General features: G+C 44.4%; 1 protein-coding gene across 1 annotated transcript in view; it reads right to left on the bottom strand.

Moving 5' to 3' along the window:
• The window catches only part of CACNA2D1 (calcium channel, voltage-dependent, alpha 2/delta subunit 1), a gene marked incomplete at its 3' end in the record, with an annotated part of 640,713 nt that overhangs the window by 124,114 nt on the left and 492,940 nt on the right, over positions 1–23,659 (bottom strand). The window contains exon 7 of the mRNA XM_015428057.1: positions 10,154–10,285. Coding sequence (XP_015283543.1) covers positions 10,154–10,285 — 132 coding nt within the window. The remainder of the gene's footprint in view (positions 1–10,153; positions 10,286–23,659) is intronic.

Raw genomic sequence — 23,659 nt, 5'->3', positions numbered from 1 at the left:
AGGAATGTGCACAGTGCTCTACATTTTATTTATTACTTCCTCTTTCTCAGCCCACCTATGGAGCTGAGATTGCAATATGGCACTTTCTTAAAGTTTCCAGTGGAATTAATCTGGCTTGTTGACTGCTAGCTCTTACTACCAGGAAGAAATGGCAAATTTAAGAATATGCACATAAAAGAAAACAATAGAAATCATGGAATCCATTAAAAGAAGAAGTCTCATGAGTGGATTAATTAAAAAAAATTCAAACCACAATGAATCTTTGCAAAACAAAACACTCTTATACCTGCAGTGTAAAAGAAAATTGACTCCTTTTCATAACGCCTAAGCTATGTGGACAGATTAAAGCAATGAGGTTTTCCTTTATTTTGCAAAACAAATAAAAAATAGAGGAGAATTATAAAACTTTCAGGATCCTTGAAGTCAAGTTTCTCCCTCCTCCAAACAGCTCCCTGTCAGGTGATTGCAAGAAAAACAGGTTGTCTACCTGAAACTGATGATCTTTGAGTGGTCGTCTGTGCACCGACCCTGATCAGTATAATGGAAAGCAAAAGGGATTTTCGTGCCCACTCCCCAGTCACATGCCGAGCTCCACTGCGCATGACTAGGGGAGGGGCACGACGATCCCGCCGGTTCCTCCTGATAGCTGCCCTCAGTCTCTAAAGAAAGGAGAGGACCAAAAGCAGAGGGGAAGGAGGGCAGGTGGTGTGAATGCACAGATGACCACTCGAAGATAATCAGTTACAGGTAAGCAACATGTTTATCTTCTTCGTGGTCTCTGTGCATCACACTTCTGGGAGACTAGCAAGCAGTACCCACCTACCTGGAGGAGGGAGCTGAAGGTTCTAGATCTGCACCGCCTGCAACACCGCTCGACCAACTATGGAATGCTGATGAAGACGTACATCGAGGGCATAGTGCTTCACAAACATGTGAGGAGTAGCCCAAGTGGCAGCATTGCAGATATCCTCAAGCGACGCACCTCGTAGGAAGGCTGTGGATGTAGCCAGTGCCCGGATGGAATGTCCATTTTGCGGACCCAGGAGCGGCTGCTTCACCAAAGAGTAGCAAAGCTTAATAGTTTCCACAATCCATTTGGATAGACGTTGGGACGATAGCTTCTTCCCTTGGGTAGGTGAAGCATAAGAAACAAACAGGGCCGGTGACTTTCGAAAGGGCTGAGTTCTATTCAGATAAAAGAGCAAAGCCCTTTTAACATCCAACGAATGGAGCTGACGTTCTCTGTCAGATGTCGGGGATGGAAGCATCGAGTTGGTGTTTCGCCAGAAGCATGCCTTCCTTCTGGATACATCTGGCTTGGAGATTGATATCATCCGGGAGAGCAGCGATAAACTCTGACATCTGCTCCCATAAGGCATACTGGTATCGGCCCATACAGGCAGCATAATTGGAGGTTTTGATGCCCATCGCACTGGCTGTGTAGAACTTTCTGCCGAAGTTTCCTACCTTCCCTATCGGAAGGCGAAGAATGGCTGTGTTTGCCTTTAGCAGAAGTCACCACAACAGAATTCGGTTTCCGGTCGATGAAAAGGAACTCTGCTCCCGTCTCTTGCACCTTGTACATATGCTCCATCCGTTTGCTGGAAATAGGGATGGATGAAGGATGAGCCCAGGGAGCCTTGGCGGTCTGTAACAAGATCGAAGTCATGGGGAGGGTGACTGCCATCGAGGTGTCCATCTGGACAATATCAAAAACCGAGTCTGTAACTGCCGGTGGCGGTTGAACTGTAGGCAAGGCTAGGCTGTTGGCCATTTGCTTAACGAAGTCCCCATAAGACAATGTCCTCCGATGGAGAAACTGGAAGATCATCTCCCACTTGCTGCAGAGGGGAAGCCTCATTTGGAGGGCACAGACTCTCCGAACCCGACTGAGAGGAATCGGAGGAACTGGAACAGTCCGAAGGTTCAGAAAATGACATTTGGAGGATTAGTGTTGACAGCACTGGCTCCGGTTCCTTGAGTTTTTTTCAATGCCAATGCCTGTGGAGCAGAACACTTAGTGCTCTGTTGCGACGGGCGAAGTTCAATAAACTCTGGTGCCAGGGGAGGGTCTCGATACCAAGAGAGCCAGGAGGAAGAAGAGTGGTGGTCCCAGTCTGAAGGAGGGCACGGGGGAAGCCACAGCATCACTCCCATGAAGGGATAAGCCCCATACAAGTACTGCCACTAGCGCTGGTCCCAGGTAAGAGGGGGCTGGAAGAATCCCGCAGGTTGATCCCGATCATCGGGGCCGAACAGCAGCGGAGGGGGAACAGCATTCGCCCCTTGCTCTAGATGCAGGCTCTCGACACAGGGGGAGCGAGGAACCTGGGTCAAGTCCATGTCCTGATTGGAATCAGCAGACTGGGTGGGGCAAAGCGAAGGTGACTTAGATGCACCTTGTAGCTGCCCACAGCCAAGTAAATCAAGCGAAGCGGCTCTGGACGACGTCGCTACCTCAGCTTGGTGAGGAGTCCACAGAATTTTGCCTAGAGAGCCTTTCTTGTGCTTCTTACGCTTGATAGGCCGATCATCCTTGCCCTCCTTATGTTTTTTTGAAGAAGTATAGGCTTCGGACTGTGATGCCGGGATCGAGCGTTTCAGCACAGATCAGTCAGCATCGACTTGAGCCGATGTTGAAGACAGAACGGCTGTCAACTCCAATGCAGGCGTCGACATGGAGGCATGGCCAGAAGAGTCCTGCGATGATGCCATTGGAGAGAGCGTGAGTTCCAACAGCATGACTCGGAGTCTAGCTGCCTGATTCTTCCTTGTCTGCTTGGAGAATTTGGAACAGTGGGCGCAAGAGTCCACTCGGTGTGATTCCCCCAGGCACAAAAGGCAAAGTGAGTGTCTGTCGGGAGGGTGATTTTGCTACTGCACTTCCAGCACCGTTGAAAGAAACCCCACTGTTTGGCCATAGGCCGTAGGGAGGGGAAAAGATCTCCGCCAGAGCAGAGATAAATCCAAAGAAACACTAACTATAAACTACTTTCCTAACTAACTACAGAAAAATGAGAAAGGGGGCCAAAGGCCAAAATTGCTACCAACCAAGACGGAGAAGATCATACCAGCGCGGCAGTCAGAAGAGGATCGTGATGCCCCACCCCTAGTCATGCGTAGTGAAGCCCGGCATGTGACTGGGGAGCGGGCACGAAAATCCGTTTTGCTTTCCATTATACCGATCGGGGTCGGTGCAAGCGCACTATATCCCAGAGGTGTGATGCACAGAGATCACAAAGAAGATATTTGTGTTCTACTATGATTCTATACACGCACAAGAAACATGTCAGGAGGCAGATCTGCAGCAGCAGGGAGGATTTTTTATATCTACCTTCCAGTACTGCAGAAGGGAGGGGCCAAACACCTTGCCATGGTAAACGCCCTTCTGAATCTATTTATTTCAAAAGATGTTAGATAGGCTGCCAGCTTCACAATTTTGAACGTTTGACCACACATACACATTTTGTAGGCTAGCAATATCATTTTGGCATTCTTTGTCCTCAATCCTCTGTTTAATCTTTTTGTCTGATCATAACCACAGGATACATAGTGTGTTATGTATGAGCACAATCTGTTCTTGACAGGTTCTCTACTTCTATCCTACAGTATGCAAGATGAGGAATAAGGCCAAACCTCTGTTTGTGCTCCCCGCACAAGTCTGACTGAAAATTATGTAAAGGACTTCAGTCCAACACACTATGATGAAAGGATGTAGCTTAAGCATGAAAAAAATGATGTCTAGGGATAACAAAAAACTATGTCCTGTGGGGAACTATGGGTAAAGCCTGCTGTTGACATAGCATGAAATATACATAGTGGGGCTGAATTTAGTGTCACTTTTCCCAAAAGCTTTGTTGTCTGGTATTTGACAGCTAAACTTGTTATATATTGAGACTGAGGCAGCGTTTCCAAAACAGTGATTTCTTTATTCAGCTCAGAACACAGCAACACAGCAACAACACTCAAGAACGATGCAGCTTTATACATTGTGAACCAGGGAAAACCACACCACCTAGCACAGTAATGACCAATTACAATTGAGAGCTTAGAACCAATGGGATTCATTCCCACCGAAGTTCAGAGTCTTTCCGGATTGGTCTGTTACGCAACAGCGATCAATCCGACTGCAGGGTTTCGAATACCTGAGAGTCAATGGAGCTTGTGCCTGAAGCTCCGGTGTAGGTTACATAGCATAACACATAAGCAAATACACAACAAAATTGAAAATGTACTTGTTGTATATGAATCCACACTTCCACCCAAAATACAGCATGACCGAAGGGCCACCTATTCCCATATTAACCTACCTGACCCCTCTTCAGAGGCCCTGCTTTGGATGCCACCACCATCTGAGGCTAGGCAGGTGGCAACCCAAGAGGGTCTTCTTAGTCACAGCACTGAAACTTTGGGACTTTCTCACCAGAGAGATCTGTTTGTCTATCATTGCCTTCCACCAATGGGTAAAGGCATTTCTGTTTGGTTTGGTATTCCCTCACTAATTCTTATTAGTTCTCCTCTATGTTTCTGTGTTTTTATGTATTTATTTGTCTGTGTGTGATGTTTTAATTTATTTGAAATTGTATATATATTTGAATTTTAAATGCTTTTCATGGCTGAAATGCTTCAATGTTTCAGTGTTTGCCACCTTGGGGACCTTGAACTGGGTAGAAAGGCAGCACAGTAATATGTTTTAAATAAATAAATAAGTATAATAAAACAAAATTCATTACTTGTGTGCATCTATTACAGACACCCTGTGAACAAGAAAAATTACCCAGGGACCAAATTTTTGCATCACTGCACACATATCCATGTGTATTTATCTAGCTACACTGACAGTAAAATGAGAAAATATCGGCAGTGATGCAAAACTGAAGCTGCCTCATACTGAATCAGACCATTGGCCTATCAAGGTTAGTATTGTCTACTCAAACTGGTAGCGGTTCTCCCAGGATCTCAGGTAACAGGTCTTTTGCATCCCCGGTCCTTTTAACAACTTCCCTTGTTTGATTCTGTAGACATTTTTTTAAAAAGACTTTCCCCACCCACACAAAATACATGAGGTAATTTTTTGCATAGGTTTCCATCGATGTGTAGTAGTTGTACTGCTGCGGTTTGTGTTTTGACTTGTAAATATTTTAAATTAAATGTTGGATTTAAGTATTTTCATAATCACTAAATCTAGTACTTTATGTCCCCTGCCTGGATGATGAAAAATGCTCAATAGGGCTACCCATGGACATGGTAGAAACTCCGAGTATATACACTATAAATGAGAACAATATGACTCTGTAAATTATCAAAAAGCAAGCCAAAAAAAAAAAAAGCCTGATACAGACGAAGAAGAAGAGATTGGATTTATATCCCGCCCTTCACTACCCAAAGGTGTCTCAGAGTGGCTTACAAACTCCTTTCCCTTCCCCTCCCCACAACAGACACCCTGTGAGGTAGGTGGGGCTGAGAGAGCTCTGACAGAAACTGCTCTTTTTCAAGAACAGCTCTTATCAGAGCTATGGCTTGCCCAAGTTCATCCAGCCAGGTGCAAGTGGAGGAATGGGGAATCAAACCCGGTTCTCCCAGAGTAGAGTCTGCGCACTTAACCACTACACCAAACTGAGACAAAATATATGTTCTAAAAATGACACAGTGTTGAGAGCACTGCACAGACAGTTAAAGGAAAAAAGGAAGAGAGGCAAAATTGGCTTGAAAACACACAGAATCCTAAAGGGGGAGATTTTGAGGGCTGGGATTCCCAGACTGTTTATTTCCCTCCTGCAATTACATTCTGCCCCCCCTTCCCCCAAGCTCGTACTGTCTACAGTAAACTGCCCTGTATCATTGTGTATGAGAGTCAAACCATAGGGCCACACAGCCAAGGGGGGTGTGGCCTTACCTACTTAAGGACTCCCTATAAACACAAGAGAAAAAAATTAGTTGTCCCATGTTAGCCAAAATAACATAAAAGCCTGGTTAGGACAGAATGTGCTCCAGGAAGTATGCCATGCTGAAACAGTCAAGTGCTTGTTCAAAGAGGGAGAAAGTAGAGGAGAAATTAGCACTGAGACTCTATGAAATCCTGGAGGGGAAGATGTTGCAGGATGGCGGTAGACTTTCTAAACTGTTTCCCATTATTTCCTTCTGATCCCCCAGCTTGTGTCTTTAGTACTTCTAAAAGTGCGATCCTTAGAACACTTTCCTGTGAGTAAGTCCCATTCAATAAACCTAAATGGGATTTGTGAGTAGACTGCTTAGGTTTCCACCAGGAGTCCCTGTGAATATATATTCTTTTAACCAAGAAAAAGAGATAATAAATTTAAATGAGACAAAACAAATAAAAAGCTGTAGGATATACATGAGCATTTTACAGCTTTGACACCCAATTATTAAACAAGGGAAGAAGCCCACAGCCCTATTCTTAAGAGTATACCGTTGCTAAGGGACACTGCATATATTAGGCATGTGAGGTCAAATCACTGAATGAGAAAGACTTTGAAGAAGCAGGAACATTGGAACTGCTGGGGGGAAATGTCATTAAAATGTTCTTGTCCATTTCATTTCTTTAGTCTAAAACATGTTAGTCATCTTTTTTATGGCACAGAACTAGGAATCCACTCACATTCCCCTCCCCACCCTGTGTTGCATTACTTTATTTCACCCTTACACATATGTGACTGCTGTATTTAAAAATCTCAACCCTTACCAAAAAGCTGAATGTGGGGAAAAAATGAGGAGAATCAGGCCTGAAGAAACGAGATGAGATCAAGCATAGTCTTGGGCTGGCTCTTGTGTTAGAAGAACAGCAGATGTGTGTGGAAAAAACAAACATGACTCTTTCTTCTGTACTTTAAACACACTTTTCTTTTAGCACACATTTTTGTGGTCTGTGCTGGGGAGGGGAGAGTATCTGGTTTTAAGGTTACACAAGGCTCTTGTTTGTTCCAGTGGGAAGCATCACAGCGAATAACTGGCATGGTTCACCCCACATGGTCCCTGTCTTCCCATGCAATTCCTCCTTCCTGTATCACTGGAATGGCAGGAAGCAGCCCTGGGAGAGACGCAAGCATGGAGCTCCTTTGACATAAGAGCTACCAGCCCTTTGAAACCATTCTAGCAGCAAATGATTACAGCCCAAGTAAACACATTCCATGGAAGATCTGGCAGTGTATGTCAACCTTCTCCTCAATGTTAAAAAGAAGACGGGGGGGGGGGGGCGGATTTTGAAGCACTGGGTGGGAGTGGAGTGGTTCCGCCATTTCTCCAACAGAAAATGTCTTTCAGAGTAGCTTTTAGCCATGAGAGGGGTAAAGAGAAGCAAGCATGCCCAATATGGATATCTGTCTTTCTCCCCTGGTGTAACCAAGAGCTTCTCTGAAGGGAAGCAAATTTCTCCACAGGAAATGTGAAATCCTCTTCCCTCAACACTACGACCACGGAATAAACTATGTCATCACTACCCCTCAATGGCTGTTTAATCTGTAGCAGGCTAGCCAGATCTCGTCAGACCTTGGAAGCTAACAGGGTCGGCCCTGGTCTGTACTTGGATGGGAATCCACCAAGGAATACCAAGGTGGCAACATGGAGGCAGGCAATGGCAAACCACCTCTGGATGCCTCTTGCCTTGAAAACCCCACACGGTTACCCTAAATCAGCTGCGACTTGATGGAGGGGGGGAAGTATTAGATCTGATTATGGGATATGCCATATTTTAGCCATTTTTAATGGAAACAGATCATTGTTTGGGGGAGAGAATGAAAAGTATAGAACACACAAGCAATTCATGCTACAGAGCAGATTTTGTACGCACCCTCCTAAAGGCTATGTGCAGACAATCTGTACATACTCTAGCCTCAAGCAGTTTAGGGGTTTGAAGGATATCCAATATGAGGAAAGGAAGTATTTTTGACCAATGATCAGGCCTAACTGTGTTCTGAGATATGCCCCCCCCCCCCCGGAATATTTCAAGCTAGATTTCAATAAAGTTCAAATTCTGCTTGAAAATTATATAAACTTATGGTTATTATTATGCATAAAGGTAAAGTAAAGGTAAAGGTTCTCTTGCTCGAAAGCCAGTCGAATCCGACTCTAGGGTTGCGGTGCTCATCTCCGTTTCAAAGCCGAAGAGCCAGCGCTGTCCGGAGACATTTCCGTGGTCATGTGGCTGGCATGACTAAACACCAAGGCGCACAGAATGCTGTTACCTTCCCACTGAAGTGGTAACTATTTATCTACCTGCAATTTCTTGCTTTCAAACTGCTAGGTTGGCAGGAGCTGGAACTAGAGATGGGAGCTCACTCCGTCATGCGGCACACTCAGGTCTTGAACTGCTGAACTACCGACCTTCCACAGTTTGCAGTTCAGCGTCTTAACCATGTGAGCCACCGCAGCTCCTGTTATTATGCATAAGTATAATTTAATCCCCACAATTAATTGGGGTCATAATATTTGGGTTTTGCTTTTTTTGCTAATTTAAGATATGTTGGCAATAAGTGCAAGGAAGTTGTAGAAGGAGAAGAGAAAAGATAGGATTGGATTGATACCCTGCCCTTCACTTGGAGTCTCAGAGCAGCTTACGATCACCTTCCCTTCCTCTCCTCACAACAGAACCCTGTGGGGCTGAGAGAGCACTGAGAAAACTGCTCTTGAGAGAACTTCTCTCAGAGAAGGAGGAGGAGGAGGAGGAGATTGGATTTATACCCCGCCCTTCACTACATAAGATATGTTGGTAATAAGTGCAAGGAAGTTGTAGAAGAAGAAAAGAGAAGAGATTGAATTGTATTTATACCCTGCCCTTCACTTGGAGTCTCAGAGCAGTTTACAATCTCCTTCCCTTCCCCTCCCCACAACAGACACCCTGTGAGGTAGGTGGGGCTGAGAGAGCTCTTTCAAGAACTGCTTGTGATAGAAAAACTCTGAAACAACTTGTAACTGACACAAGGTCACACTGGTTCTCCATATTAGAGTTTGCCGCTCTTAACCACTACACTAAACTGGCACATGGGTCAATATAGGGAGAATGTGGAGAACAGCAATGTTCAGAGGATAGTGAAATTCTGAATTCCAGTGATAGGAGGCAACATCAGGGTAGACCTCGATCTCTTGGTCCAGTTTGTTGCCCTCTAGGACAACTGCTTAAACACTGTGTGAAACAGGGTGCTCAACTGGATGGACCCCTGAACTGATCTAGTAGGGCGCCTCAATAAAAAGACAGCCATATAAATATTTTAATTAATTAATTATGTTATTAGATAAACACCTGCAAAGGGTAGAGGGGAATAAGCTGTATTAGAAGGTGCACACACCCCTTAATCACTGGACACTGAACACTTTTTTTTGGTCTATGAATCTTCACACAAAATTTAACTTCTTTTCTTTGCATGAACTAGAAATTGAAATACAATTTGATAGTTTCAGAATTCAAATTCATACTAGATACTAAAACAGTGCGTAGAGCATACTCATTGTGCAGATGATCACAGTGAGATACAAGGTAAAATTTTCCTTAACAGGATACATCAAGCACCAACCTAAATGAGAATACATTAAATGAACAGTCTACCAGTGGTCTAAAGACATTATAATATACACCCACGTAAATTAATTATGGTGATACTGTAATGAGATTCTCTAAAGAGCAGAGCAGATGCATGCAGAAAAGAGACCAAAACCCTCTCTGTATTAATCAGTTTGAACTCCAGTGGCACAGCCATAAATTTCAGAGGTACCTAAGATCATTCATAAGAGGTAAACATTCCCAGTGAAACAGGGGAGCTTCTTCTTAATTTAACTAAACATTATTACACTCCTAGTAGTGGCTCTCCAGGGCTAGAGAGGAGCACTCTCTGCCATCCTAATTTCCAGCACTTATGACTGTCAGAGAAAATGGCTGCCTATACACAAAAGCCAAAAGAAAAAGAAAGAAAAAAATCACCACCAGAGATTTTTCTTTTTTTGGTCATGAGCTAGAACTTAAATAAATATTTGGGATCTAATTTCTCCACCACTTTTTTGTATTCTAATGTCAACTTCATGATTGGAAGAGAGCCATTTATAATTCTCCCTCTACCAAAAAAAGCTCTTGATTCTCATGGGACTTGTCAAGAAAGAATGGAAGTGCACTGGAAGCAATTTATGTGGCCAACTTTGCAATTACCTGGGTAATACCTGGCAAGGCCAGTCGCACTGCCAAAAACTTGCCACAGCAATGTTTGATCTTCTTCTCTGTTCTTTTTGAAGACATCATCGAGTGCACCTGTCCAGTTCAGTTCATTCAGTACTATGGTAGCTGCAGAAAAGGAAAATAGTGGTGTTAACGGAGCCTTCGCTGTTGTTTGTCTGTTTTATACCTTGCAGACCTCTCACTGAGAGAACAATATGAACTTTTGAAACAAACAAACCAAAAGATAAAACTTTCACACAGACCCTCCTCCCGCAAAAAGGGTCAACAGTATAAATGAGGATGTTTTTTAAAGAGGGCTATTGATAATAAATTGTAAACAAATAATCTAATTATTAAAATTATAGCAGTATTGTTTCACCATATGAAATAAAATTCTCTCTATCATGTACTCCCCCCCCCCTGCCCTTCCTCCAAGGAGCAGAAGATGGTGTACATGGTTCTTCTTTCCCCATTTTATCCTCACAACAATCTTAAGAGGTAGGAAAGGTTGAGAAAGAGTAAGAGACCCAAGGTCACTCCGTGAGTTTCATGCGAGCTAGGATGCAACCCTCAGTTTCCCATGACATCACCACCAATTAACCCCCCCTCAATGTTTAAGAAGGGGTATGATTACCAACTACATATTTATCAGAGTAGATGAACACTATTGACAGAATTGGAAGCCACAGACTTACCAAAGGCCGCTTTGCGGCCACAGGGCTAGGTGCTGAGGTGTAAGGGGACCACGTTCCCTGCCATGGCAGTTTTGGGGCCTCCTGTAGACGGCCTTCTTGGTGGCCAGCCGATTGTTGGCTAATTGGGGAATGCATCCTGCAGGACTAGTTGTAATAAAGGGATTACAGGGCTTCTGTTTTCAGATTTTGCTATGGACCAACCTGGCTGTCTGCTAGGTTTGCCATTTGCATGCTCACAGTGTGTATATCTCCATCCTTGGCCCTAATCCTCTACCCTTGAAAAATTGAGAAGTGGGAGAAAAAACAGTTACAACATCGATGTTCTAGGAATTTCATCATGTCTCTATAGTCTTTACCATAAAGAGAAAATCCTAGAGCATCACCCAGAAATGACATCACATCCTCCCCAAACTCTACCTGCCCTAAGCATCACTATCAGAATCTCGTGGCATTTGCCAAGTTAGTGCCGGCAGTCCTATTGTCTACTTTTTAAAATATGATTCATATTCAATTTGTCTTTGGTGGGTCTCTCCAGAGTCTGTATCCTATTCACCAAGAATGCAGCTATCATTTATATGATCACAACGTGTTCATGTATGTAAACATCAAGCAGTGCACCAGAGGACGTTCTGAGGCAGCTGCAGCAGTTAATATAGGTTCCCTTTTCCAGAAGGAATGTTAAATTATCAAAACAGGTGCCAAAAGGAGTAAGAAAAAGGCAGAAGGAATAGTAACATTAGCATTGTAAAGTTGAGCTGGGACCAAAATCCAAGAGTGCTTATTATTGTAAGTTAAAAGTGTTTTCATGTTTATGCATGTGATCATTTGCAGACAGATCAGCTGTGTGCACATTAATATTCATGAACAGGGCCAGCCAGAATTAACTAGAAATACAAGAAAAAATATATTCATGGCCATGATCAAATAAACACTAAGTGGTCAATGAAATTGAAATTCAGATTCCTAAAGCTGACCTCAGCCAGTTCTTGGGCCACTTACACAAATATTCATATCAGTGGGAAGTATGTAATTTTAGAGCAAAGAGCTAGATGGCTTTACAAGACCACGCACATTTCCAAACAATGCAACATTAATCATCAACAGAACAAACAACGAGACTTAATTATGAAGCTGATAAACAACTATGGCTTTCAATCGGCTTTAATCAGCCCCAAATAAATCCCTAACATCCAAAAATAACTCGCACACACTAAGCAACAGCTGGCATTCAGTTAATTGGAACAGAACAAGGTTTTATTTGTCAGATGGAGCATTATCATTTTCCCTTTGTCTGTTTGGATGGTGTCTTGGTTGGACGTAAAGAGGTTGCCAAGCTGGCAAACTACACATTCATTAACAAAGGATTAAAAGAGTGGGCGCTTAGCAAAGTAAACATGCAAGAAACAAATCTCCAACACACACCCAGATATAATTTCATGAACCTTTTGAACACACCATCATTTATTTATACGAATTTTCATCCCCCCATTTATGTGGTAGCCATAAGAAATTCAAATACAGGCAATTGTGCTCTGCTTAGTTCTCCAGCAAAGCTTTGGCAGTACAAAGATTTATAACTCAGCTGCATCCCACAGTTGTGCTAATGTGGAAGAGGCAGGCAGAAAATTAAAAGTTAGCCTCTCACAATTTCAGGTAGTTCCAGCCATCTATCTGTTGCTAATGCAGCAAGGGGAAAGCAGCCCATTAAGCTGCCCTTTGTAAACTGTAAGGGTAAATGAACTCTTGGAACGCCGGATGTTCTTTTAGCCGAACATTCAAACTTGCAGTATATTTGTGCAAGCTACATAAAAGAACCCTAAGCGGGTCAGAACCTTACTCAGATCTATTCAGTAGGGCTTACTCCCAGGAAAGTGTTGTTTGGATGGCGCAAACTAGTCAAATAAAGTTTAAATTTCTCTGGGTTCTTACAATTTACAAATAACCGTCAAACATAAAATATTGATGGGTGTCATACAAAAAATGTGTATATTAGATATTGCATGCATACATACACACACAAAATTAATGTATGTAAATCAGCAATGTATATATTTCATGGTATCTGTATGTAATTCTCAACAGCCCCCTCTGTGTGCGGATACTTATTTCAACAGAGGGCACACTCTCCCCCAACAGGTGTTTTTTTTTTTTACAGACTCAGGAGATTCCATGGGTCTGTAGAAAAATCTGAAAGGAAAAAAGAAAAACTTTGGAGGGTTTAAAGTCCCACCCCCAAATAAAAAGCATTGTCTGCACATGCACAGACAATACAACTGTAGTAGAGATGGGACTATAAAGATTTCCCCCTTTTTTGATTATTCATATTTCTCTGGTTTTTATAGATTTATTCTTAAATAACATTTTATTGGGATGTTAGAAAGGCCTGCTATATAGAAGGCTTTCCTCTTGTAGGTCTGATATTGTTAACAGACAACATAATAGGTACAAAGTTCATGATTCTGTAGTTCTTAAGGGCAAAACCTTGCAATGTCTGGGTCAGATAAGATTTTAGTCTCGTATTAATGATGAATACTTTTGTTTGGGGTATAAAGATTCCTTGCCCATTATCATTTCAGATTAGGTTAAGTAAACACTTAGGTTTTACGTAGATTTGATGTAGATATATGTTTATTTACATCTGACAAATCAGAGGCTTATTATTCAAATGACCACTGTCTTTTGTAACCAATTATGCTTTTTGAATATTGTTTTCTTAATGATGTCAGTCCATGTATAAAATATCATGTATTTCCTGAATATGCTCAGAATATGTTCAAGAAGAAGAAGAAGATGATGAAGAAGAAAAAGAAGAAAGTTGTCAATTTTCGATTAGTTATTTGGTCCAATTGTTTTCCTGTTAATTGAAGCATGTTCCCTGAATATGCTGAGAAGAAAGTAGTCAATTTTGGATGGACTATTTGGTCCAACTGTTTTCTTGTTAATTGAAATAAAACATAGATCTTCCTCCTCATTTGACTTCATTTTTGACATGGAATCTAATATGTACAACACAACTTACATTTGAGGGCATGGATGATGCTTCTGCTCCTGTAGAGCCATTCCAGGCCCAACCATGGCGGCAGGGAATGGCAGGAACTGCTCCAAGCCTGAGCAGTGAGGAATGCTGGGAAGAATTCTGGGCCCTGCTGCAGTGGCATAGAACTCTGGGAGAGGCTCTGGGCCCAGCCGCAGTGACAGCAGATGCCAGGAGCTGCTCCAGGCCTGGCTGCCATCAAGAACTGTTCCAGGCTTGAAGCAGCTCCCAGGCACAGCCACCACAGCTGCCAAGCTCAAAGGTAAGGAAAAAAAAGGGAGGATTGGCTGGGGAGGGGGAGAGAAAGGGAAATATGGGGGTATTGGCTTCGAGGGAAAGGGTTTTGCCTTTGGGGGTTGCCCAAAAAGGTCCTGAGTGAGTTCAAGCTGATTCGCCACCTGTCCTACACTAAGGGCTCTGCCACCAATGAGGCAGTAGCTCCAGGATTTTGCTTGATGAGGTACATTTCTTTACCATGCCATGTGCATAGTTAAGTCCTGCAGCCCAGGCATATTTATGGCCAGGTGCAATGTGCAGTCAGCTGTCCACCCAGGGGATTATTGCCTGCTTGGCTTCAAACTTGATAGCCATTGGTATGTCACTAGGACCATGCCCTTGGGCTGTTCAGTGGCCTGAACAGCCTTCACATTTCTTAGCACATTTCTCAAATGGGCAGTCAAGGATTGCACTCATTCCTGACATGTCACATGTTACCTGGACAATTTCCCCTTTGGAGGCACAACAAGGATTCCCGCTTGTACCTCACATCTAGCTGCCCTTCAGGTCTCACCTGCTTAATTGGGGGGTCTTTTAGCCCAGGACAAAATTGAATGCTCCTCTACCCAGCTGACCTGTTCTGGAATCCTACTTGATTCAGTCCAGGGCACCTCCCACTTGCCAGACAACAAGTGGGCAGCCCTGCAAGTTCTCTTCTGTCTGGTCATCACCAGCAAGAAGTGCACACTGAGAGAGGTTCAGGGGCTCCTCAGGCACTTTAACTGCCTGCAGGGCTGTGTCACCTGGGTAGACCTTCTGTGCCTGGCTCACCTTGGCCACCTCCAAGGTGTTATGTCTGCACCATCATATTAGAACTGAGTTATGAAGGCAGACCTTCAGGTGTGGCTCGGTATCTTCTAAAAAGATGTAACAGGGTTTTCCATCTGGCAGTCACTGCTGGGCCTGGACAATTCCTTGCAGTTTTACATCAATGCTGCAGGCAGCTTGGGTTTGGGTATTTACCTGGAAGGCCTCTGGTATGCCCAGAGTTGGCCATCCCGCTGGGCTGGGATCTGGCCACCAATACAAACTGCCACCAGACCTGTTCCCAGAGGAGTTGTGGACACTTGGCAGCGAGTCATTGTCAAGACTATCTGAGTCCATTGCATCCTCTACTTGGCAGTCCTATTTTCGAGCCAATGCAACATGTTTGGCCTTTTCTGCAGCAACAGGAATGTGGTACCTGGCCAGCCTCAGAGGCCCCAGTCCTGCATTGCCTAACATCCCCCGAGATAACAGAGCCTTGCACCCAGTACCATGGGCCTCCACTTGTCGGTGATATCGTTTCACAGCAAGACCACAATATTTCCAACCCCTGTGATTCTTTTGTAGCACGGTGTGCTGTCGAGGGGTGGAAGAAGGCCTCTCCTCCAGCATCAGATGCCCGGAAGCCCATTACTATATAGGTCCTCAGAGGGCTCCTGCAGCAGCTCCTTTCTGTTTGCTGGTGGGAGTTTGAGATCACCATCTTCTGTGCAGCATTTACACTGGCCTTTTTCAGAGCCTCCAGCAGCACTGAATTGCTCTTGGCTTCATGCCATGAACACTCCATGCTGGCTCTCGGGCTGCAGAATATCCTCATACAGGAGTCTGAGCCCCACTTTATGTTGCTCAGGTCCAAAACAGACCAGCAGGGGCAGGGGTTCACAGATTCTCTTTCAAGCCACACCAGCAGGTCTACATTGCCCTGTCCCCTGATCCTGGTCCTCTCCTCATCCATGTGGATGGGGCTTTCCTCATGGGGTTTCAATTCACCACTGTAATGTAGGTGAGCATCAATGCTCTGGGTCTCCACTCAGGAGATTATGGGGTGCACTCCTTCCACATTGGTTCTGCCACAGTGCTATGAGAATGCTGTCCCCCCAGCCATCATACAGACCATCAGGCATTGGAGGGCCTCCTCTTACAAGACTTACATCTGTCCCCAGCTCAGCCAGATCTCTTGCATCTCTTCTTTTTAGCACATGTAGGGCTGAAATTACTGGGCTGGGTCTATGGAGCTTCCTTTAGGTGGGGGACCACCTTGAGACCTGAGAGCATCTCCAGGTTACTTGGATAGGACACAACAGGATGGTCTGAGATACTCTTCTGTCTACCATCTCCTGCCAGGTCTTCCACCTGGATTCTCTTGATGCCATCACCCTTCAGCTTGGCAAAAATTATCTTCCTTGTCAAATATGGGTGGAACTCACAATGGCTGTGGACCTATGGCTACGGTCCTATGCATGCTCATCTTCAGACTTCAAAATATGTGTCTCTTCTGGTGAACGGCATGGAATCATCTTACCAGACATGGTCGACATGGCTAGGAGAAAAGTCAGCAGTGTGGAAGTAAGGCTCATCAAGGTGGTGGGTGACTTCATTATACGGCACCTGGACATTACCTTTAGGCAGATGGTCCTCTTTAGGGCCAATGGAATTCATCTCTCAGAATGGTGTCAGGACATTTGGCTTCATGACATTCATGATGGGCTGCTTTGCTGCCTTCAGTCATAGGATCTTTTGTGGGAACAGCACTGTTCACCGGCTCTTGTGGCAGTTTGGGCATTGGCCCAGATCCATGGGGGGGCTATGCCTGCATGTCCGCCTCCTCCGTTCTGAGGATCCTTTTAGGGGGTCATGGGTGGGGACATACAGTGGCATACTGGCTCTTGGCTATTGGCTGGCTATTGGCTGGCTCTTACTACCAGGTGGTAAAAGAACCATGCAGTGGCTTGTGCTCCTGGGGGATCTCGGGGCTTGCCACTCTATGTTTGCTCCCCGAGCATATGGGCTGTGGGAATGGGGTATTATTGGGCAGCAGGTGGGTTGCCCAGTGCTGGATCCATTCCTATGCTGCACCAATACTCCTGTGGTTGAACTCAATAAAGCTGTGGTCTGTTGTTCTCTCCAGTCATGTCTTTGGTGTTTTGTTCTTCTCCTTTACCCTTCCTCCCTCCCCTATCCCCAGGACCACAAAAATGGGTTCACATATTCTTGCATAAAAAATAAACACAAATGTTCATGTAATTTGCAACTTGTTTATCTGACATACACCAACAATTCAATCTTTTGCATGTTTATTCAGAAGTAAATCCCCCTGTTCCTCCATAGGATTCCAACCTATAACTCTTCTATCGCATTACTTAATGCCTTCTTACAACACCAGTCAACACTGGCGTGCATCACGATTGTATATTCCTTTTATTCTTATGCTCCTCTGACTGAAGGTCTTGAGCTAAGTCAAAATAAATATAAGACTGTTTATTATTCAAGAGAAAAGTACAGCAAGACTCATTCTACCAACCAGATCCCCCGAGAAGGACACGTAAGCATTCTTGTAAGCACTGAGATGCTGTGTGTGGACGGACTGGCCCCATTCTGTGCATTAAGCTGCCAGAGTGCATTCAGCAAGCAGAAAACAAAACGTGTAACCACTTCCTGTTTAACGATATAAAAGTGCCACAAAGAGTTGAAAGAGCTCTTCCTGCATGGAAGGATTGATTTCCACCAAGGTTTACTGTCAGTTCCCCCTTTGCTTCAGGTATATTTTATAACAGCCCAGCACAGCCCAATGTGATGGTATTCTGTGGAATAGCCTAAGCCTTGTGGAAGAGGTCAGAGGGAAAGGGCAGATGGAAAACAGATTTGTCCAGAATGGCTTTTGAGACAGTCTGGGGAATGGTTGAATACTTTGCTGGTGGAGCACAAGCCATTTACGGTATTTACTTCATTTATATCCTGCATTTCTCCCCAATGGCAACCCTAAGTGGCTTACACATCATTATGCTCACCTCCATTTTTAGGTAGATTAGGCTGAGAGCATGTGAGATTGGCCCAAGGTCACCCAGCAAGTGTCCATGACAGGGTAGGGATTTGAACCTGGTCTTTAAGATCCTAGTTAAGACACTCTAACCACTTCACTGCACCGGCTCTCATGTTTTTAGTTTTTAATTGGTTAATTAAGAAAAATTTTATGCTTCCTCTCTAGGAACTTGCCTGAGGTGGCTTACAAAATAAAAGTAATAATAATAAAAACACAACATTAAAAGGTATTAACCAAAATCCAACATTAAGTAAACCAGCCCAGCATACAAAAATATTTGATATTTGTTGTTTTAATGTTTAATTGGTTTTTATCAATGTGAAGCTATACAGTTCTATTGCATTTTATATTTCTGTTACCTTCCTTGAGTTCTGAATTGCTCAGGTGAAAGACAGGCATTTGATATAAACATCTGAAATATATACACATAGGTTTGCTTCTTATAAACGTGGGCTACTTACAACCAGGGGTCTTGTTGTAGAAAAAGAGCTGCCGGAGCTCATTAGCATAACTCATTAGCATAACTTATTTGCATATGCCACGCCCCCTGACATCACCGGAAGTGACAGAAGGCCACACCCTCTGACATCACCGGAAGTGTGTCAGAAGGCCCGGCTACTTACCCTCCTGCTTCATCCTCATTCCCAAACGGAATGAGGATCGAAGCAGAGGGCGGGGTAAAGAAGGGGGCGGGGCTTCACCACGTGACCGCCCCGCCCCCTAGAGGTTCTCTTCCGGAGCTCCGTACCTGAGAGCTCCCCCCCGACTAGAGCCCTGCTTACAACCTATGAAATGATGCCGGTACCACAATGCTTACCTTGACTTTTAGTTTGCTCTTTGTATAGGATTTTGATTCATAATTGGGAAAATAACCTATCCAGTTTTCAAGAAATTCCATGAAACTTTACCCTGAGAAGATAAGCTTCTCATTCAAAGTACTAGTTCTACTAACAGAATTGACAGTCAGTTGGCAAGGAAAGGAGCCTGGCATTATGACTGACTGGCTATGATCTCACTTGCATCTTAATTCCACTAAAACCCTTTTTTAAAAAATGGGGGAGGAGGCTTGTACAGGAAATCATAGCCTTAACAAACCCAGGATTCAATTTTCGTTTAGAAATGTAAATCAATAAAACAACTCTCTCTTAAACACAGCTAGAAGAACATTTGCTTTTGATGATTTATTCAGTGTGTGCCCCCTTAGTCTGCATAGTAAGATTCAAATTTATTTGAAAAGCCTAGCAGCTATTTACTATCTCTGAAAAAGCTATCTTGTACAGTTCCTTAATGAAGCAGCTCTGCCTATACTGGAAGGATGAGAAAGCAGCTCCTCTGCCATTTATTTATATTTTTAAGAATCTAATGGGAGGCATAGCATTTTCGTCTTATATTTAGTGAGGCTGACTCATTGATTTTCCAAGAAATATTATGCATTACAGTTATCACTATGAATGTGCTATATATTTGCAGTCAAATATATATATAATATGAGGATGTTCATTACACTGACATTCCAGAAAGACTGTGGGTAAGTACAAGTTCGCCCATGCGTATATGCTGACTTGTGCATTCGCACAGGATTTTATTTGTTTAAGAAATCTGGTGTCTGTCATTTCATTACAATGCAGAAATGCAAGATGGACAAAAACTAAATTTAATACTGAATACTCCCCAACAGTTATTTCTAATGCCATACCTCGGAGGTCTCCAGATTCACTGAGTTTTGGGCACTGCTTGAAATTTGAGACCAAGGAGTAGACAGCAGCACAAGGAATGGGCATCACCAGTGGTCTCCCACAACAAGAGGTTGCCACAATGCTACCAAAGGCCCTTCCTTGCTCCTCCTTGGCCATGTAACACTATTAAGTGTATTTACACACCAAGGTATTGACCCCCCGGGTCCCTCATTACACTTCTGTACCCTCCCACCAAGGTCCCAGTCTCTCTCCATTCTCAGTGCTGCTTTGGCCCCAAGGTCTGTCTTCAGTCCACTGTAATTCCTTACAGCCCTCTGGAAGCCCTTGCCTCTGCCCCCCCAATCCCCTCTAGTTTCTCCAAACCCTCTCTCTCCAACTCCCTTGCACTTACACTAGGGTTGGTATGTCCCCTGAGTCCTACCTTTTCTGTACTGTAGGGCACCCAGTAAACTCTTCCCTCGGTGCCTCCCAGCTCCACACTCCCACCTCTGTCTTTGCTGGTTCTGAGCAAACTGGTCTGTGGCTCTTGTGTTTTGCTTCCAGCCCTCCTGTTCCCCCCTCACCCATCTCTGCTGCTCTTAGGTGCTTCCAATCCTCCACACTCAGCATCTGACTCAAGGCTGCAGTGGTGGCTGTCTCATTGTCTCTAACCCCTGCCTTCGGTCTCCCTGCCACTGCTTTCTTCCCTTCCTCAAGTGCTGCATCTTCCTCCTCGATAAAGCTTCCTTCCCCCTTGCCGATCTCCCCACTGGCTTTTAACATCAATGGCTTTTGTAAATGCTAGAGCATCTGAAAGTCTTTACCAGAAATGACATCAGCGGTCCATCCCCCCCTCATTTCCTCCTATTGGTGCTCGAGGTGCTGGCAGACAAAAAGTTGGGCTACCAGGAAGTCCCCTGCTACATTGGGAGACCTGGTATCCCTACATCTGGGGGATCTAATGCTGCCAAAATTTAAATTTTAAAAAAACCAAACAAGCCAAGAGGGGGAGACAACAAGCACTGAGCCATGGAACAAGGTAGACCATTTCATGCCACTGTATGCAAACTGAACACTGCAATGCAATAATCAGAATGTAAGAAATAATAGTTCTTAGCATTCATGCAGGGCTTTCATTGTTCAAAGTGTTTCACATACAATGGGTTGGCGCCAGACTAAATTTTCCAGTGGCAGAATGGAAATATCCTCACTCCTGTCTCTCACTGCAGCCCCCTGATCTTCACAAAATGCTGCTTCTAGGGTAGAGGGGAACCTGATGGATGATATGGGGGGGGGGTCTGAAGAGGGAAGGGTGAATCAGTAGAAACTGCCAGTTTAGACTGGGTCCAACCCATTATGGTGGTCACCAGAATTGGAGGTTGCATGCCTAAAGCAGGGGCTTCAGGCAAGAGTTGAACCAAGGGGAGTTTCTGGTTTAGAAGAAGAAGACGAAATTGGATTTATACCCCGCACTTCACTACCCAAAGGTGTCTCAGAGCAGTTTACAAACTCCTTTCCCTTCCCCTCCCCACAACAGACACCCTGTGAGGTAGGTGGGGCTGACAGAGCTCTTGACAGAAACTGCTCTTTTTCAAGAACAGCTCTTATCAGAACTAAGGCTTGCCCAAGGTCATCCAGCCAGGCGCAAGTGGAGGAGTGGGGAATCAAACCCTGTTCTCCCAGATTAGAGTCCGTGCACTTAACCACTATACCAGAATGGCTCAGCTCAGTCTCCTATACTCATGAAGTCCATTGGAGAGCCAGTCTGGTACAGTAGCTAGAGTGTCACAGTAGGATCTGGGAGACCCAGGGTTCTGCCAGGGAACCTTACTGGGTGACTCTGGGCTAGTCACAGACACTCAGTCTAACCTACCCCACAGGGATTTTGTGAGGGTAAAAACAGAGGAAGGGAGGAACAATACAAGCTGCTTTTTGATCCTCCATGGAGGAGAGAGAAGGGGTGTAAATAAAGTAAACTCATTGCCCCATATACCATAACCAGTTGGATTCAGCAGATACTAGAAAAGAAGCAGGCAGAAAAACAGTAATAACAGGCACCAAACTCAAGTATTCCAGATTAACCAACCACTGTCAACTATAAAAACTCTGAAATCAACAAATTCTCACATTAACTTCTGTAAACAAGAGAGCATTGTGTCCTTAGTGCTATTCTATTTTGAACATTACACAGAACCATATTTGTTTATGTGTCTTTCAAACATGTATCCAACCATGTATCCATTTCCATTTTTTGGAAGAGAGAGCATTAAGTTCCACAGATCTCCCATTTTACCCCCTACACTGATGGTCTGCTGACGCCTAGGAACAAAATTTTGGGGGGGCTCAACGGGCTGCAGCAGGACGGGGCAATACCACTCTGCAAAGTCTCAGAATGGCTTGATACATGCCAGTGTGTGACAGGAAGAACCAATGAATCTTCTTGCTCATCACTCATCAAAGAAACTCTTGCATGGCTGAAACCACCCTCACAGACTGAATGTTCATTTCATTCGATATCACCCAAGCACCATTCATTTTCATGACAGCAACTCACAGCTAAGACTCTGAGTGATGAACATATATGCATGGATCAGCCCTTTGCCCCAAAGGAATGACTGAAAAAAACATTTGCCTTGTGCTCTAAAGCAGGCATCACATAACTTTAAGTTCAAAGTCTTGTTAGGAAAGGCAAGACAAGAGATGATCCTGTCCATATTATCAGGGAAACCCCCGATTCATCATCCCAAAACGGGGAAACAGACGGTATCCTCTTTAGGCAATGAGACAGAACAACATATGCTCTGAGCGCAGAATTTAAAAGATCATCTCTGCAAAAAGCATGAACATCCTAAATTCTCATGGAAATCAGGAGAAAAGCACAAAACAGCAGTTCGGCTGTTCCCCCCTCAGGGAGAAAGATATGATTGTGGCTCTACTGTGAGCTACTATTAGCTGTGGCTATTTTTAGGCAGCTGATGAGTCTGGCCTTTGCCTCGTACTGTCAGCAATGACAAGCTACTGGATATGAAGCCACCAATTCCAATGCAAAAGCTTATAGCTCTGCAAAAGAAAGAGATAAATAAAGAAAAAAAATCTTACTTCAAGCAACAGATTTCACTCATTTGGCAGAATTCCCTTTAAATTATAATGCTCCAATACAAGAGTAGATAAACATCTAACTCTCTCTCTAGATACATAGATGAAGGAGACAGATCTCTCTCACATATATAAAAAATCTCACACAGTATCACACACTCAATCATGCCCTCCCTGCATTGTGTACCACCAGCACTGCAAAGAAAGATCTGGACATTGTAATAGAGAAGAAAATGTGAAGCATGAGCAAGAAAAGAAACAGAAGGAAATCTGCATTAGGCTTGCCAAGTCCCCCCGGGGGGCGGGGAAAACCCCACCCCAGAGGCCTGTTTCCCACCGCCGCCGGATCGGGCCCCAGTTGGAACCCCACACTGACGTGCACGTCACCCGGAAGTGACATGACGACGCGGGGCACGCTGGGGGCGGGGCCACAGTCATCCGAGGGAATACTCTATGGTTTTCCCTCGGATGGTCGTGGCCCTGCCCCCAGCGTGCACCGCTTCATATCGGCACTCCTGGGTGACGTGCGTGCGGTGCGCATGCACACTCCAGACGCAACCCGGGAGTCCCCCGCTCCAGGTAAGAAAGCACTTGGCAACCCTAGTCTGCATGACGGGTATGCTGCATGAACTGCTCCCACAACCTCCCACAACCTGCATGAACTGCTCCCACAACCTTAAAAAAGGGCTACTACATATGGTTCATCGAAATTTAGGAACTATTCTACAGACAGTTTTTCTCCTAGACCAAGCCAAGGAAGTTGGCCAGCCCCAGGAACGACCATTGGTTACTTACCGTGAAGGGTCCTTCTCCTCTGAGGAAAGGAGGACATCTGAATGGGTTATTCCCACCGTGCCAATAGGGAGGCAGGAAGAAGTTTTTTCCCCTTCCTGTTGGCGCCTTCGGAATAGCCCCTCC

This window comes from Gekko japonicus, unplaced genomic scaffold, assembly GCF_001447785.1.
Source record: "Gekko japonicus isolate JY-2015 unplaced genomic scaffold, Gekko_japonicus_V1.1 scaffold471, whole genome shotgun sequence".
In the NCBI taxonomy this organism is placed as follows: domain Eukaryota; kingdom Metazoa; phylum Chordata; class Lepidosauria; order Squamata; family Gekkonidae; genus Gekko; species Gekko japonicus.
Note: the sequence above shows the minus strand (reverse complement) of the source record. Positions and strands in the feature narration are given on the sequence as shown.